This window comes from Podarcis cretensis (assembly GCF_951804945.1).
Source record: "Podarcis cretensis genome assembly, chromosome: 10".
Taxonomy (NCBI): Eukaryota; Metazoa; Chordata; class Lepidosauria; order Squamata; family Lacertidae; genus Podarcis; species Podarcis cretensis.
Window position 1 is genome coordinate 6460104 of NC_137179.1, and position 12750 is coordinate 6472853.

At 48.1% G+C, this 12750-nt stretch overlaps 1 protein-coding gene across 1 annotated transcript in view; it reads right to left on the reverse strand.

Moving 5' to 3' along the window:
• LOC307224864 (uncharacterized protein) overlaps nucleotides 1-12750 on the reverse strand; it is a gene marked incomplete at its 5' end in the record, with an annotated part of 180555 nt that overhangs the window by 70271 nt on the left and 97534 nt on the right. The window contains 3 exons of the mRNA XM_079992034.1: nucleotides 7233-7358; nucleotides 11945-12004; nucleotides 12174-12209. Of these exons, the coding sequence (XP_079848160.1) occupies nucleotides 7233-7358; nucleotides 11945-12004; nucleotides 12174-12209 (222 nt within the window). The remainder of the gene's footprint in view (nucleotides 1-7232; nucleotides 7359-11944; nucleotides 12005-12173; nucleotides 12210-12750) is intronic.

The following is a 12750-nucleotide window of genomic DNA, read 5'->3' on the forward strand; positions in this document are numbered from 1 at the left end:
TTGAGACTGGCCGATAACTGGCCATCGTTGCCGCATCTAAAGATGGTTTTTTAAGAAGCGGTTTAATAACCGCCTCTTTCAGCGGGTCTGGGAAGGCTCCCTCACGGAGGGAAGCATTCACCACCCCACGAAGCCCATCGCCCAGTCCTTCCCAGCTAGCTTTTATAAGCCAGGATGGGCAAGGATCCAGGAGACAGGTGGTTGGCTTCACTCGTCCAAGCAGCCTGTCCACATCCTCGGAGGTAACAGATTGGAATTGATCCCACACAACTTGACTAGACAGAACTCTAGCACTCTCCCGCCCCGGTCCTGCTCCCACGGTGGAGTCTACTTCTTCTCGAATCTGAGCGATTTTATCTGCAAAAAACTTTGCAAAATCATTGCAGGAGAACATGTGGCCCGTACTGGGCCCCGATATTGCAGGTGGTTCCGCTAAATTGTGAACCACCTGAAAAAGTCTCCTGCTGCTGTTTTCTGCAGATGCAATAGAGGCGGTGAAGAAATTCGTCTTCGCCGTTGCTATCGCCACTTGGTAGGCTCGACGTTGAGCTCTAACCTGTGTCCAGTCAGATTCAGAATGAGTTATCCGCCACCGGCACTCTAGCCGTCTCAACGATTGTTTCATTGCCCTCACATCTGTGGAAAACCACGGGGCTGTCCAGGCTCCATGCAATCAGAGAGGGCGCTTCGGAGCCAAACAGTCTATAGCCCTGGTTAACTCCACATTCCAGCGGGCCACCAGGGAATCGGCTGAAAGGCCATCAACATGGGATAAAGCATCCCCTACCACTCTCTGGAAACCATTTGGATCCATTAAGTGGCGGGGGCGGACCATCTGAATCGGTCCCACCTCCCTGCAGAGGGGAAGGGTCTCAGAGAAGTCCAGTTGCACCAGGAAGTGATCTGACCATGGCACTTCTTTCGTTTCGCTTTTAGTTAGTGTCAGATCACCAACATCCGTAGAGGTAAACACCAGGTCCAAGGCATGTCCGCGGCTATGGGTTGGGCCAGACTTATTCAGGGACAGCCCCATGGAGGCATGCTTTCCACGAAGTCCCGAGCGGCCCCTTGTAAGGCCGTGTCAGCATGGATGTTAAAATAGATGTAATATAGATGTAAAATAGATGTAAAAATAGAAAATATTTCTATACCAATCTGTTTCCAGAATTCATTAACTAACGGACAATCCCACCACATATGACTGTACCTTCCCATCACTCCACATTTCCTACTTCCAGATTTTGTAATATGATATAACCTTACAGGTGTGTAATACCATTTTCGTACCAACTTCAACCCTTGTTCCTGGATTATCCGAGAGGTTGCAACAAATTAAATGTTCATAAATGTACAAGGCAAACACGTACGTAAGTATAAAAACCACGTGTCTGAAATAGTAAGAAAAGCAATTCTGAAGTCATTTTGATTCTCCCAGTGACCTCAAACATTCCTCTGCAGCAAGGGAGGAAAATAGTGGAGAGCCTCCCCCATTGTCTTTTGCTTACAAATCCTGTCTTAAGGGCGTATTTGTGTTTGAATAGGGTGAGCCTGTGACCTGGAGTCAGGAACTGAAAGTATTAACCCCCATTAACCCCCCAGGTAACGCAATCAGTGACCATTATCAGGTATCCTGACAAACAGGATTTCTGCTGTAGACCTCCTCCTCTGCTGTAGACCAGCTCGTAATGGTTTCCTTATATACAGCACTACACGTAATGGTTCAATTAGGCACCAAAGCATATCAGTTACATTTCACATACTTCCATCTCATCCTGCAAAACACAGCCCAGATGCATTCGCTGAGCCTGCAGCCACACTGACCAAGAAACCGCAGTCGCATGGAGCAAAACGGCTCTCTGAATGTCAGGGAACAGAAGCAGCAGAGGAACAAAGCAACCTCAGCGGCAAAGCTCGAAAACGATTATCCTGCCTGTGTCACCGTGAAACAGCCCATTAGGTGTCTACTCATACAAGTGATGTCCTCTGAGCACTATGGACACCCAGTCCAGGTCACAGTGACACAAGGATTTGCAAGAGGGATTGCAGATGTCTGAGCTCCCTGCTTTTTAAAGGGGAAAGTCTGGACGGGGGAGCGGTGGAAATGACACGGGCTGGGAAGGCAATCACAGCGTTTTGGTGAATCCCAGAGCGGTGACTTTGATTTGACTCAGTCCTAGGCACCGAGGACAGAAGGACTTTCTCCCCCACCCAAAAGTGAGCACTGCAACCTAGCCTTTTCAGAAAACCTGACAACAAGTCTTAGGGCACCTTAGAAACCAATGCATATACCGTATTTTTCGCTTCATAAGACGCACCTAGTTTTTAGAGGAGGAAAACAAGAAAAAAAATATTCTGAATGAAACAGTGGATGTATGATTTTTGTGGTTCATGCTGTGGCCACAGACATGTGATTTGACAGTGAGTTTGGGGTAGCCCAATGTGAAAATCCTGAGGATCCATGTGGATCTGTGCTTTGTAACCACATTTTTGCGCCATTGCGGCCCCAGGCAACAGTGGGTGCATGATTTTTTTGGTGCAGGCTGTAGCCATGGACATGCTATGCGATCTGATGGTGAATTTGGGGTGACCCAATGCAAAAATCCTGAGGATCCATGTACTTTTACCTCCCCCCTCCCAGGCAGCCTCCTTTATCGCTAGAGTCCCTTATCTCCCTCCTGATCGCTTGCCGATCAGCTGCTCAGCGGCTTCATTTCAACACCTCCTTCCCTCTTTCTTAAAAAAAAAAAGCATGATCTGCTTTTCTCCCCAGGGCAATTTGGCTCCAGGGACCATGCATTCGCTCCATAAGAGGCACAGACATTTCCTCTTACTTTTTAGGAGGAAAAAAGTGTGTCTTATGGAGCAAAAAATACGGTAATGTGATTAGAGCTTTTGCTGCGATATGTATGTGTTAAAATTCACAACTTCCACGCTAGCTGGGCCACGTCCACAGAATGGAAGAGGGCAGAATCCCCAAGGATGTGCTCTATGGGGAACTGGTTTCAAGCACCCGGCCTGTTGGCAGACCCACTGCAGTGCCAAATTAAACCCTGTGGAGGCAGTCAAAATTGGGGGGGGGGGAGCCCGCAAATGATCTCCTAATACGTTTTTGATTTCACCAGCCCACAAGATCAAATCAGTATTGCTTTGAGCGGTGATAATTTTAGGTTATATGTTAGTGACTAAGTTATATAAAATCTGTTGCTATATCTGAATTAGGGACATGGGTGGCGCTGTGGGTTAAACCACAGAGCCTAGGACTTGCCGATTAGAAGATAGGCGGTTTGAATCCCCGCGACGGGGTGAGCTCCCATTGCTCGGTCCCTGCTCCTGCCAACCTAGCAGTTCGAAAGCACATCAAAGTGCAAGTAGATAAATAGGTATTGCTCGGGCAGGAAGGTAAACGGCGTTTCCGTGCGCTGCTCTGGTTCGTCAGAAGTGGTTTAGCCATGCTGGCCACATGACCCGGTAGTTGTATGCCGGCTCCCTCGGCCAATAAAGTGAGATGAGCACCGCAACCCCAGAGTCATCCGCGACTGGACCTAATGGTCAGGAGTCCCTTTACCTTTACCTAAGTTTTAATTTATATATATTTTGAACTGTTGCTATATCTGTATTGTCCCTGTTACACCTAATTGCAAATTCAAATGCATCCCTATCATGTTTAATACTTCCTTGATACTGTATGTGGGCTGGAACTGGTCTGTGACCGAAATAATAAATTCATTCATTCACTTTGAGAGGTTGTCGCGGGGCCAGGAAAATGCGTAGGCCCTCCTCTGCCTGTTTGGTAATCTGGCACTGCCACTCTGTGCTACAAAGATGTCCGCAAACATGACATGGAAGTTGGCAACATCAACTCCACCATATGGGAATCCCTTACAGATGACCTCAGTGCCTGGAGACAGACAATCAGGTTGTGCATCCACAGCAGTGACTAGAGGAGGAATGACCGCTGGGAGGAGCGTAGAGAGAAGAAATGCCCTGGTGCATCTGCAGCAGCACAGCCGGACGCCTTCCTCTGCCCCAGCTGCAACAAAACATATCTCTCCTGTATAGGTCTCTACAGCCACAGCAGGTGCTGTGATTCTCCAATGGTTTGGCTTCACCCTCAAAGCTGCTCTCCTCCATTGTCTCTCAAGACAGACGGGTGCCAACAACAACAATATGTGTTAGAATCCAGCCCATGGGTCATCAAACTAAGGCCTAGGGCCCGAATCTGGCCCAATTGCCTTCTGCATCTGGCCCGCAGACAGTCTAGGAATCACTGTGTGGATTGGTGTGGGGATTTCGATCGTTTGGGCTGCGCCATCCCAGAGCCTTCTCCCTCCCTCCCTCCTCCTGGCTTCTCCCTGCCCTGTCTTGGGGAGGAAGGGGGCTGGGCTTTGTTGAGCCATGATTGGCTGAGTGCCATTTTAAGCAGCCCCTCTCCAGAGCCAGCCCTTTCACGCCGCTCATTATCCCTCCACCGCTGCCACTGCCAACCCTGCCACTTGCAAGGCACAGGTAAGCAGCCACCGGGGCTCGTCTAGTGCTGTGGAGATGAAGGGAGGGGAGAGTCGGTGAGGAGGGATTTCCCCCCCTCAAAATATAGTCCGGCCGCCCACAAGGTCTGAGGGACAGTGGATCGGCCCCCTGCAGAAAAAGTTTGCTGACCCCTGGTCCAGCCATTCTCAAACATTTTCGGGTTGCCACCCACTTGGTTCCATAAACTCATCCCTAGTGCCCCCTAACCTAACTTAGAAAAAGCATTACAGTCGTACCTCGGGTTAAGTACTTAATTCATTCCAGAGGTCCTTAACCTGAAACTGTTCTTAACCTGAAGCACCACTTTAACTAATGGGGCCTCCTGCTGCCGCCGCGCGATTTCTGTTCTCATCCTGAAGCAAAGTTCTTAACCTGAGGTACTATTTCTGGGTTAGCAGAGTCTGTAACCTGAAGCGTCTGTAACCCGAGGTACCACTGTACTCAGAAGGGTGGTTTGCACAATCCACTGAATGAGAGTAACACGTCGAAATCCGAAGCAGTAACAATTAGTTGCACATCAAAACCCAGTTGAAACTTCTTCAACAAAATGGATGACCGCGACACCAGCTTTTCGAAGCCTGAAACATTTCCTAGCACCCCCTTGCCTCTTAGCACGCGCCCCCCAGGGGGTGATACCCACCCGCTTCAGGAACCACTGTGTTAGAGGAGTAGCCTTATGTAATGGTTCTAGGGGTTGCTCGTGCGTAAGCCAGTGCAAACACCTGGCTGGGTTGCCTGAGTGAACCTTTTCTGTCCGGACAGCCACTCGCCCGTGGCTGCCTCAATCGCTGGCAGAATCCGTCAGTGGGCATTTCTTAAACTTCTTCCAGCAAAGAAGCTCTTTGACGCCTAGTCTCCTCCTACTCTCTCTGCGCGAAAGTCTTACGCGCAAGGAGGGCGTAGGCAGCGGAGGACCTCTACTCTCCCCGCTGGTCCCTGGCAAGGAGTCATGGGACCGCCTCGCCGCTTCCCCCATCTGCCCCCCTTCTCCACTGGTGCTACGCTGATTCTCTTCCCCAGAAGATGGGCTGCCTCTCCCAATCCCGGGACGCTCTCTGGAATCCCTCTGGATTTTGCTCTCTTCCTCCAGCACTGATGATAGTTCCCTGACATCTTATCATGGGGCAGCTGAAATCATAGAATTGTGGAGTTGGGAGGGACCCTGAGGATCATCTAGTCCAACCCCCTACAAAGCAGGAATAGGCAGCTGTCTCATATGGGGATCGAACCTGAAACCGTGGCGTTATCAGCACCACGCTGTAACCTACTGAGTTCTCGCCCTTGAACCAGAAGCAGAGGCATGTCTGGAAAACTTGGCTTCCAATTTCAACTCCCTTGTTGTTGTTTAGTCGTTTATATCTCTCACACTGTGCTTGTTAAGATCCGTTACAATCTCTTTTCAAACAGCTAAAAGACACGCCACTTTCATATTACTTTCATTGCAGGAAGGTGGGAGGTGGCAGTGGCTATGTCCTATATATTTAAGCACACAGCAGCACACAATAAGAAACCGTGCCGATTGCTTAGTTAAACAGGGTTCATCTCATGTTGCACCTCGTCATTGGGAGGTTTGGAATGTGTTGTTTAGTCATTTAGTCGTGTCCGACTCTTCATGACCCCATGGACCAGAGCACGCCAGGCACTCCTGTCTTCCACTGCCTCCTGCAGTTTGGTCAGGCTCATGTTTGTAGCTTCGAGAACACTGTCCAACCATCTCGTCCTCTGTCGTCCCCTTCTCCTTGTGCCCTCCATCTTTCCCAACATCAGGGTCTTTTCCAGGGAATCTTCTCTTCTCATGAGGTGGCCAAAGTCTTGGAGCCTCAGCTTCAGGATCTGTCCTTCCAGTGAGCACTCAGGGCTGATTTCCTTAAGTATGGATAGGTTTGTTCTTCTTGCAGTCCATGGGACTCTCAAGAGTCTCCTCCAGCACCAGAATTCGAAACATCAATTCTTCGGCGATCAGCCTTCTTTATGGTCCAGTTCTCACTTCCATACATCACCACTGGGAAAACCATGGCTTTAACTATACAGACCTTTGTTGGCAAGGTGATGTCTCTGCTTTTTAAGATGCTGTCTAGGTTTGCCATCGCCTTTCTCCCAAGGAGCAGGCGTCTTTTAATTTCATGGCTGCTGTCACCATCTGCAGTGATCATGGAGGCCAAGAAAGTAAAATCTCTCACTGCCTCCATTTCTTCCCCTTCTATTTGCCAGGAGGCGATGGGACCAGTGGCCATGATCTTGGTTTTTTTTGATGCTGAGCTTCAAACCATATTTTGCGCTCTCCTCTTTCACCCTCATCTCCCTAGAAATCTAATAAATACGTAATGTTCATGATGTTCAAATAATAATGGCTCTATAAAGCTTGTCGTGCTACAAAGTTAAGAACGCTGACCTAGAAACTGCCTGTTGGACTAGCTGGGCCTTTGCTCTGCTCCAACACGGCTCTCCCGATGTTCTCAGGAGTAGCCAAGGCTTGATTTATAGGGCAATTCTGATGGAGTGGATATTAAAAGGCAGAGCGTCATGGCGCTTAGTTTTGATTGTTCACCTCAAGAGTTCCAGTGGGTCCCTTTCAGCAGTTTATGAAGTAGCTTTGAAAAGCTTGGAGGAGCTTCCGTAATCCACCTCCGCTCCCTGCGATTGAGTCAGTTCCCTGAATCTCTTGGCCAATGGGCTGTCGCCACACCCAACTGTTGATCACCTACCTTTTGCCCTGGAATTCCAGGTGGGCCTGGGGCACCTCTCTCCCCCTGCGACCCGGGGGTCCCGGGGTTGCCACGAATACCCTGGATGCCTTGTGCCCCTGGAGGTCCTGGGACTCCGGGCTCACCCTAGCGAGAAGACACCATATTGTCCCGTCACAAGATGAGCACATGCTTTTATAGTATGATTGTGATGAATTATCAGTTGCTTTGTACAACAACAACAACAACAACAACAACAACAACAACAACAACATAATTTGTTATTTGTACCCTGCCCATCTGGTTGGGTTTCCCCAGCCACTCTGGGTGGCTTCCAACAAAGATTATAAATACATTAAAATGTCCAACATTAAAAACTTCCCTGAAGAGGGCTGCCTTCAGATGTCTTCTAAATGTTAGGTAGTTGTTTATCTCTTTGACATCTGGTGGGAGGGCGTTCCACAGGGCGGGCGCCACTACCCAGAAGGCCCTCTGCCTGGTTCCCTGTAGCTTTGCTTCTCACAGTGAGGGAACCACCAGAAGGTCCTTGGCACTGGACCTCAGTGTCCGGGCAGAATGATGGAGGTGGAGACGCTCCTTCAGATATACTGGACCGAGGCCGTTTAGGGCTTTCAAGGTCAGCACCAACACTTTGAATTGTGCTCAGAAACGTACTGGAAACGTATTGGAAACGATAAGCGACTTGACAAGGTGGAATACAAGAAGTAAATAGCAATTTGGACCTAGAATCATAGAATTGTAGATTTGGAATGGATCATCAATGCAAGAATAGGCAGTTGTCTGATAGAACCTGCCACCTTGGCATTATCACAGCACCACTCTCTAAGCAACTGAGCTAACCTAGATATTTATTTTATAGCAGTGGGCATTGCAAAGCACCTAGCATGTTCGTCCAACAAGGGCAAGTCCTACACACCCCTCCTAGAAGATGTCAGGGACTGGCTGGGTGAAGAGGAGTGGTGGGAGGTACGAGTCGGGGAACCCTCAAGGAAAACCCCAGAGGAGGAAGGCTCAGAGCCCAGGGATTGGTGGTGGGACACAGAGGAGAGGTCGGAGGGAGAAGATTGGGAGAAGGTGGTGTTGGAAGCTGATGGGGCAACAGGGTTTACTGAGCAGGAAGAGCCTGTGACAGAGAGCAGTTCAGACTCTGAGACTGAAGCAGTGCAGAGGGGGTCACAAGGTTGCTGGAGAAGTCAAAGAGTCTACCTCTCCTGCTGTAAGAAGCTCCTTCTTGGTCTCCAAGAACATGCAGAGTAATGAGAAGAGCTGAACGGAGGTCAGAGGTGCACAGATGCAGTTCGAGACTGCTTGGGAAACATCCGGGAGAGGTGGAGCCTTAGAAGGGGTGGAAGGCAGGGACCTTCAGTTCACCAACTGCCCTACAGGGGGAAGACCCACCGAAAGCGTTGCCGAGTTGTATGCTGTTTCCTTGACAAAGAGTTAACTCCGCTGACAACTGACTCTGCATCTGACCTGCATCTGACTCCAGCCTTGACAGCTGACCACCTTGGAGGCAACATTAATGAATCAATTAATGACTTCCGGGCTAGCGCCTCCGGCAATGGCGGAGCTCCTCCGATCGGGAGGAACTTGCTCCGTGGAAAGCAGGGTCTGAACCACCACGGCGAAGGCGGAGACCCTTGGAAATCACAGGCGGAAGAGCCTGTGAACTTGGGATTCAGCTGGCACCTTTTGCGCCCCCCCCCACTCGCGGGGAGACCCGGTATCGGGAATCCAGAGCGACGTGGGGTGAGCGGCGCGGTGCTTTGAATCAACTGTTTCTTTCACGGAGTGAAGCCGCATTGCTGCTGCCGGAAAGCGCTGACTTTTTCCTGTGGACAATTGGATTTTAAACAACAACCCGTGAGTAGAACGGAAAATTGGATTTCTAAATACTTTAATTTGGCATCAAACGGGGAAGGCTCAAAACAGGAAGTCCGCCTCCCCTTTTTGTAAATAGACTGAAGCAAAGTATTCGTAAGCTAAGGTTTTGGAAAGCTTCATGTAAAGGATCAAACTTCCATTGATTGAAACTATAAAACCCCCCTTGGAAGCAGGGGAAGAGGGGGAAATTTTTGACCAAGCGTGCCTGCAGGAGAGAGTGGAAAATTAAACTACCACGTCTCTGAACCTGGGAACGGGCTGTAAAAAGAAAAAAAAGAGGAAAAAGTCCATTGACAGTGAACAGTACATATTTGACAGCTAGCTACAAGAGAAAGATACTGTTTCCATTGTCCACTTCTGCATTTTAAAAGAAGAAAAAGTAACTGAAAATTGATACTATTTTTCACCTTTGGAACTGTGTTGGAAAGGACTGAGTTTTTGAAACTGTTACAAGAGTGGAGTGGAGTCATCCAGCTGTAAGATAAGGACTGTGAGAAACTAGAATTTGACCTTGAACATCCCAAGAATTTCGGTTAGGGAAGATTTAGTGTCTGCACTTTATAAGACAAATTATTTCCTGGAAAAGCTTCATAAACAGATAGATGCTATGGCCACTAATGTTGTCATCTTGGGATCAAAAGTGGGTATCAACACAGAAGTTGTCAAGGATCCGGCACAGGAATTTATCATGACTGAACAAATCGTTGAGAAGGAGAAGGAGAAAGTTGCTGTGGTCGAGCCTAGAGTAATACAGGGGGGAGCCTTGACCTTGCAGATGCAAATTGAGGATTACAAATTGAGGCCCTTTATGACTGAAACCAGAAAAAGCCAGATTTTGAAGATTGGAGCCTAGCCTGGTCTGGAAAAGGAAAGTTGGAGAGATTCCCTAATGCAGGGATCAATTGACTTTTGGGATATGGAGCTGGGTCAGGAGGAAATTGGAGCTTTTGGGACATTTGGATTTGGAGGATTTTTGAAACAAGATTTGGAATGCTTTATGGATCCTAGCTTTAACTATGGAAATCTGGCTGCCCTGTTAAGAAGGAAAAAAGGCATTGTTGGGATAGAGCTCCCCCAAGATCTGCTTTTTAGCACTAAAGATTATGAAGAAGACCGGCAGAAGGGACGTGAAGGAGAGTCAAGAGCCTCGGATATAAGATCTCCAGGTTGATGGACTTTTTGGAGTTGACAGAAGGGATGGCAGAGGCCGAGACCAGGGAGAGGAGACGGTGGAAGAAGATTGGGAATTTAAAGTTTATATTTGGAAATTTTGTAAAATTTAATGAGGGAAAGAAAAATCGTGGATTGAAATTCTTATGACCCTAGTGGAAATGTTTTAAGAGTTTAAGTTCAAATAGATATATTAATTTTAAGGAGAAAAAGAGGGAAAGGATTTGCTGAAATATTTAATTGAATTAGAATACAAAAAAAGGAGGTGGGAGGAGGTCAAGGAAACAAGCAAATGAAAGATATACTATGTGAAGGTTTGATGTGTTTTTTGCTTTTGTTTTTCTTTTTTCTTTGACCTTTTTTTGTTTCTCTTTTTTTCTTATTTGTATGGTATTCTTTTTTTTAATGTGATACATTGTTTTGTTTTTTGTTTAATTTGGTGTTTTTCTGTTTTATTTGTAACCTTCAAAACCTTAATAAATATTATTTTGAAAAAAAAATGAATCAATGGCCTAGGTGAACAAAAAGGCCTTAGCCTGGCACCTAAGGATGGCCCCAGATGGGTCTCCCCAAGGAGAGCATTCCACAGTGGGGCCACCACCGAAAAGGCTTGTTCTCATGGGGTCAACCTTCACTCCTTCCTCAGGGAAGGTCTTCTGATGAAGACTGCAGGGTCAGAGTTGGCTTGTATGGGGAGAGGTGGGCCTTTGGGTTTTGTGGTCCTCCTGATACATTTTCATCTCTTTGTAGCCTTCAGCTCCCTCAACTGGAAGGGAGGCCAGTTTCACTTTCCACCCTGATGGACTACTTCAGCCTAGTCTGTTTCTCCTTTATAAAGAGTGGGAAACCTGTAGCTCTCTGGACACTGGACCATAGCTCCCTTTGTCCCTGACTGTGGGCTATGCTGTCTGAGGATGCTGGGAATAGGAGTCTAGCAGCACCTGGAAGCATAGCTGTCAAGTGTCCCTTATTTGAAGGGACAGTCCCTTATTCCAGCGCCATGTCCCGCTGCTGTCCTTTATTGATGGATGTCCCTTAAATGTCCCTTAAATGATGTCCCTTAAATTTCAAAGGAAGCAGCTCCTCTCCCTCCCTCCCTGCCGGCCAGGGAGGAGGGAGGCTCCAACTGTGTTGCTTGGCTGTGTTGCTCACCCAATAAGAAGTCTAAGAACAACTGGGGGTGGAGCTTGCATGCCTTGTGTGTGGCTAGTTAATGCAAGCTGAGAGGTTTTTTGAATGCTGGACGCCATTTTGTTGCACGTTCTGCTGCAAACTTTGCAGTGCAAAGCCAGGCCGGGGAGCCATCTTAAGCTGAGGCTGCATAGGCCTTGTGGTGCATGTGATTCAGATTCTATTCAGTTGAACCTCTGGTTACAAAGTTGGTTGGACAGAGTTCTCGAAGCTACCAGCATGGGTTTGACCAGACTGCAGGAGGACAGGAAGACTGGAGTGCCTGGAACAGGTGAGGCTGCAGGTCCCTTATTTTGGCTGCTGGTCCCTTATTTTCAAGGCTGCTGGTCCCTTATTTTCAAATCTGTAAGTTGACAGCTATGCCTGGAAGGTTAAACATTCCCCACTCTGTAAAGGACTAGTTGGCTGTACAGAGAAATAAACGAAGTCTCAATATGGAGATGGAGCAGGAAAGTTGCCGAACTTACCTTGTGCCCAGGAGGTCCAGCCTGACCAACAGGTCCCCGGAAGCCAATCCCTGGCTCTCCCTTTAGAAAACAGAGCAAATAAAAGAGAATGGAATCCCGACCACACAGCATAATACACAGGTTCACATGATGCCAATAATCTGTGACTCAAATTGCAAGCAACTCTGCAAATGGAAGATGAGTTGCTTGTTCTGGGTGGCCCCTGATCCCAGCAAAGCCATTCCTTTACCTTTTGACCCACTTCTCCTTCTTCGCCTCTGGCACCCTGGTAGAGACAAGAGCAAAAGGTAAGTTTCTAGTCTAGTGCCATGAAACACTCTAGATATGTTTGGGCAATAACTGATACAGGCTTGGGGTGGGTGTATTCAAGCTGTAGCGCCTCTGCTCTGATCTAGCAAGGTTTTTCTTGCATCCATATCTGAGTATGTGCTGCGTGCAGTGATAGTTGCCTGCAACTCTATGTAAAGTCTAGTTTTGGGCCCTGAACTGGGGTATCCAGTTGCTACTGTGATTGCTGGGAGGAACTGCTGTCAAAGATCTCCCAGCCTGTAAGAATGTCTGGACTCTTATTCCTTTGATACAGTGGTGCCCCGCAAGACGAATGCCTCGCAAGACGAAAAACTCGCTAGACGAAAGAGTTTTCCGTCTTTTGAGGTGCTTCGCAAGACGAATTTCCCTATGGGCTTGCTTCGCAAGATGAAACGCCTTGCGAGTTCTTGCGAGTTTTTTCCCTTTCCCCCCCTTTTTCTAAGCCAATAAGCCGCTAAACCGCTAATAGCGCTAATCCGCTAAGCCACTAATAGCCG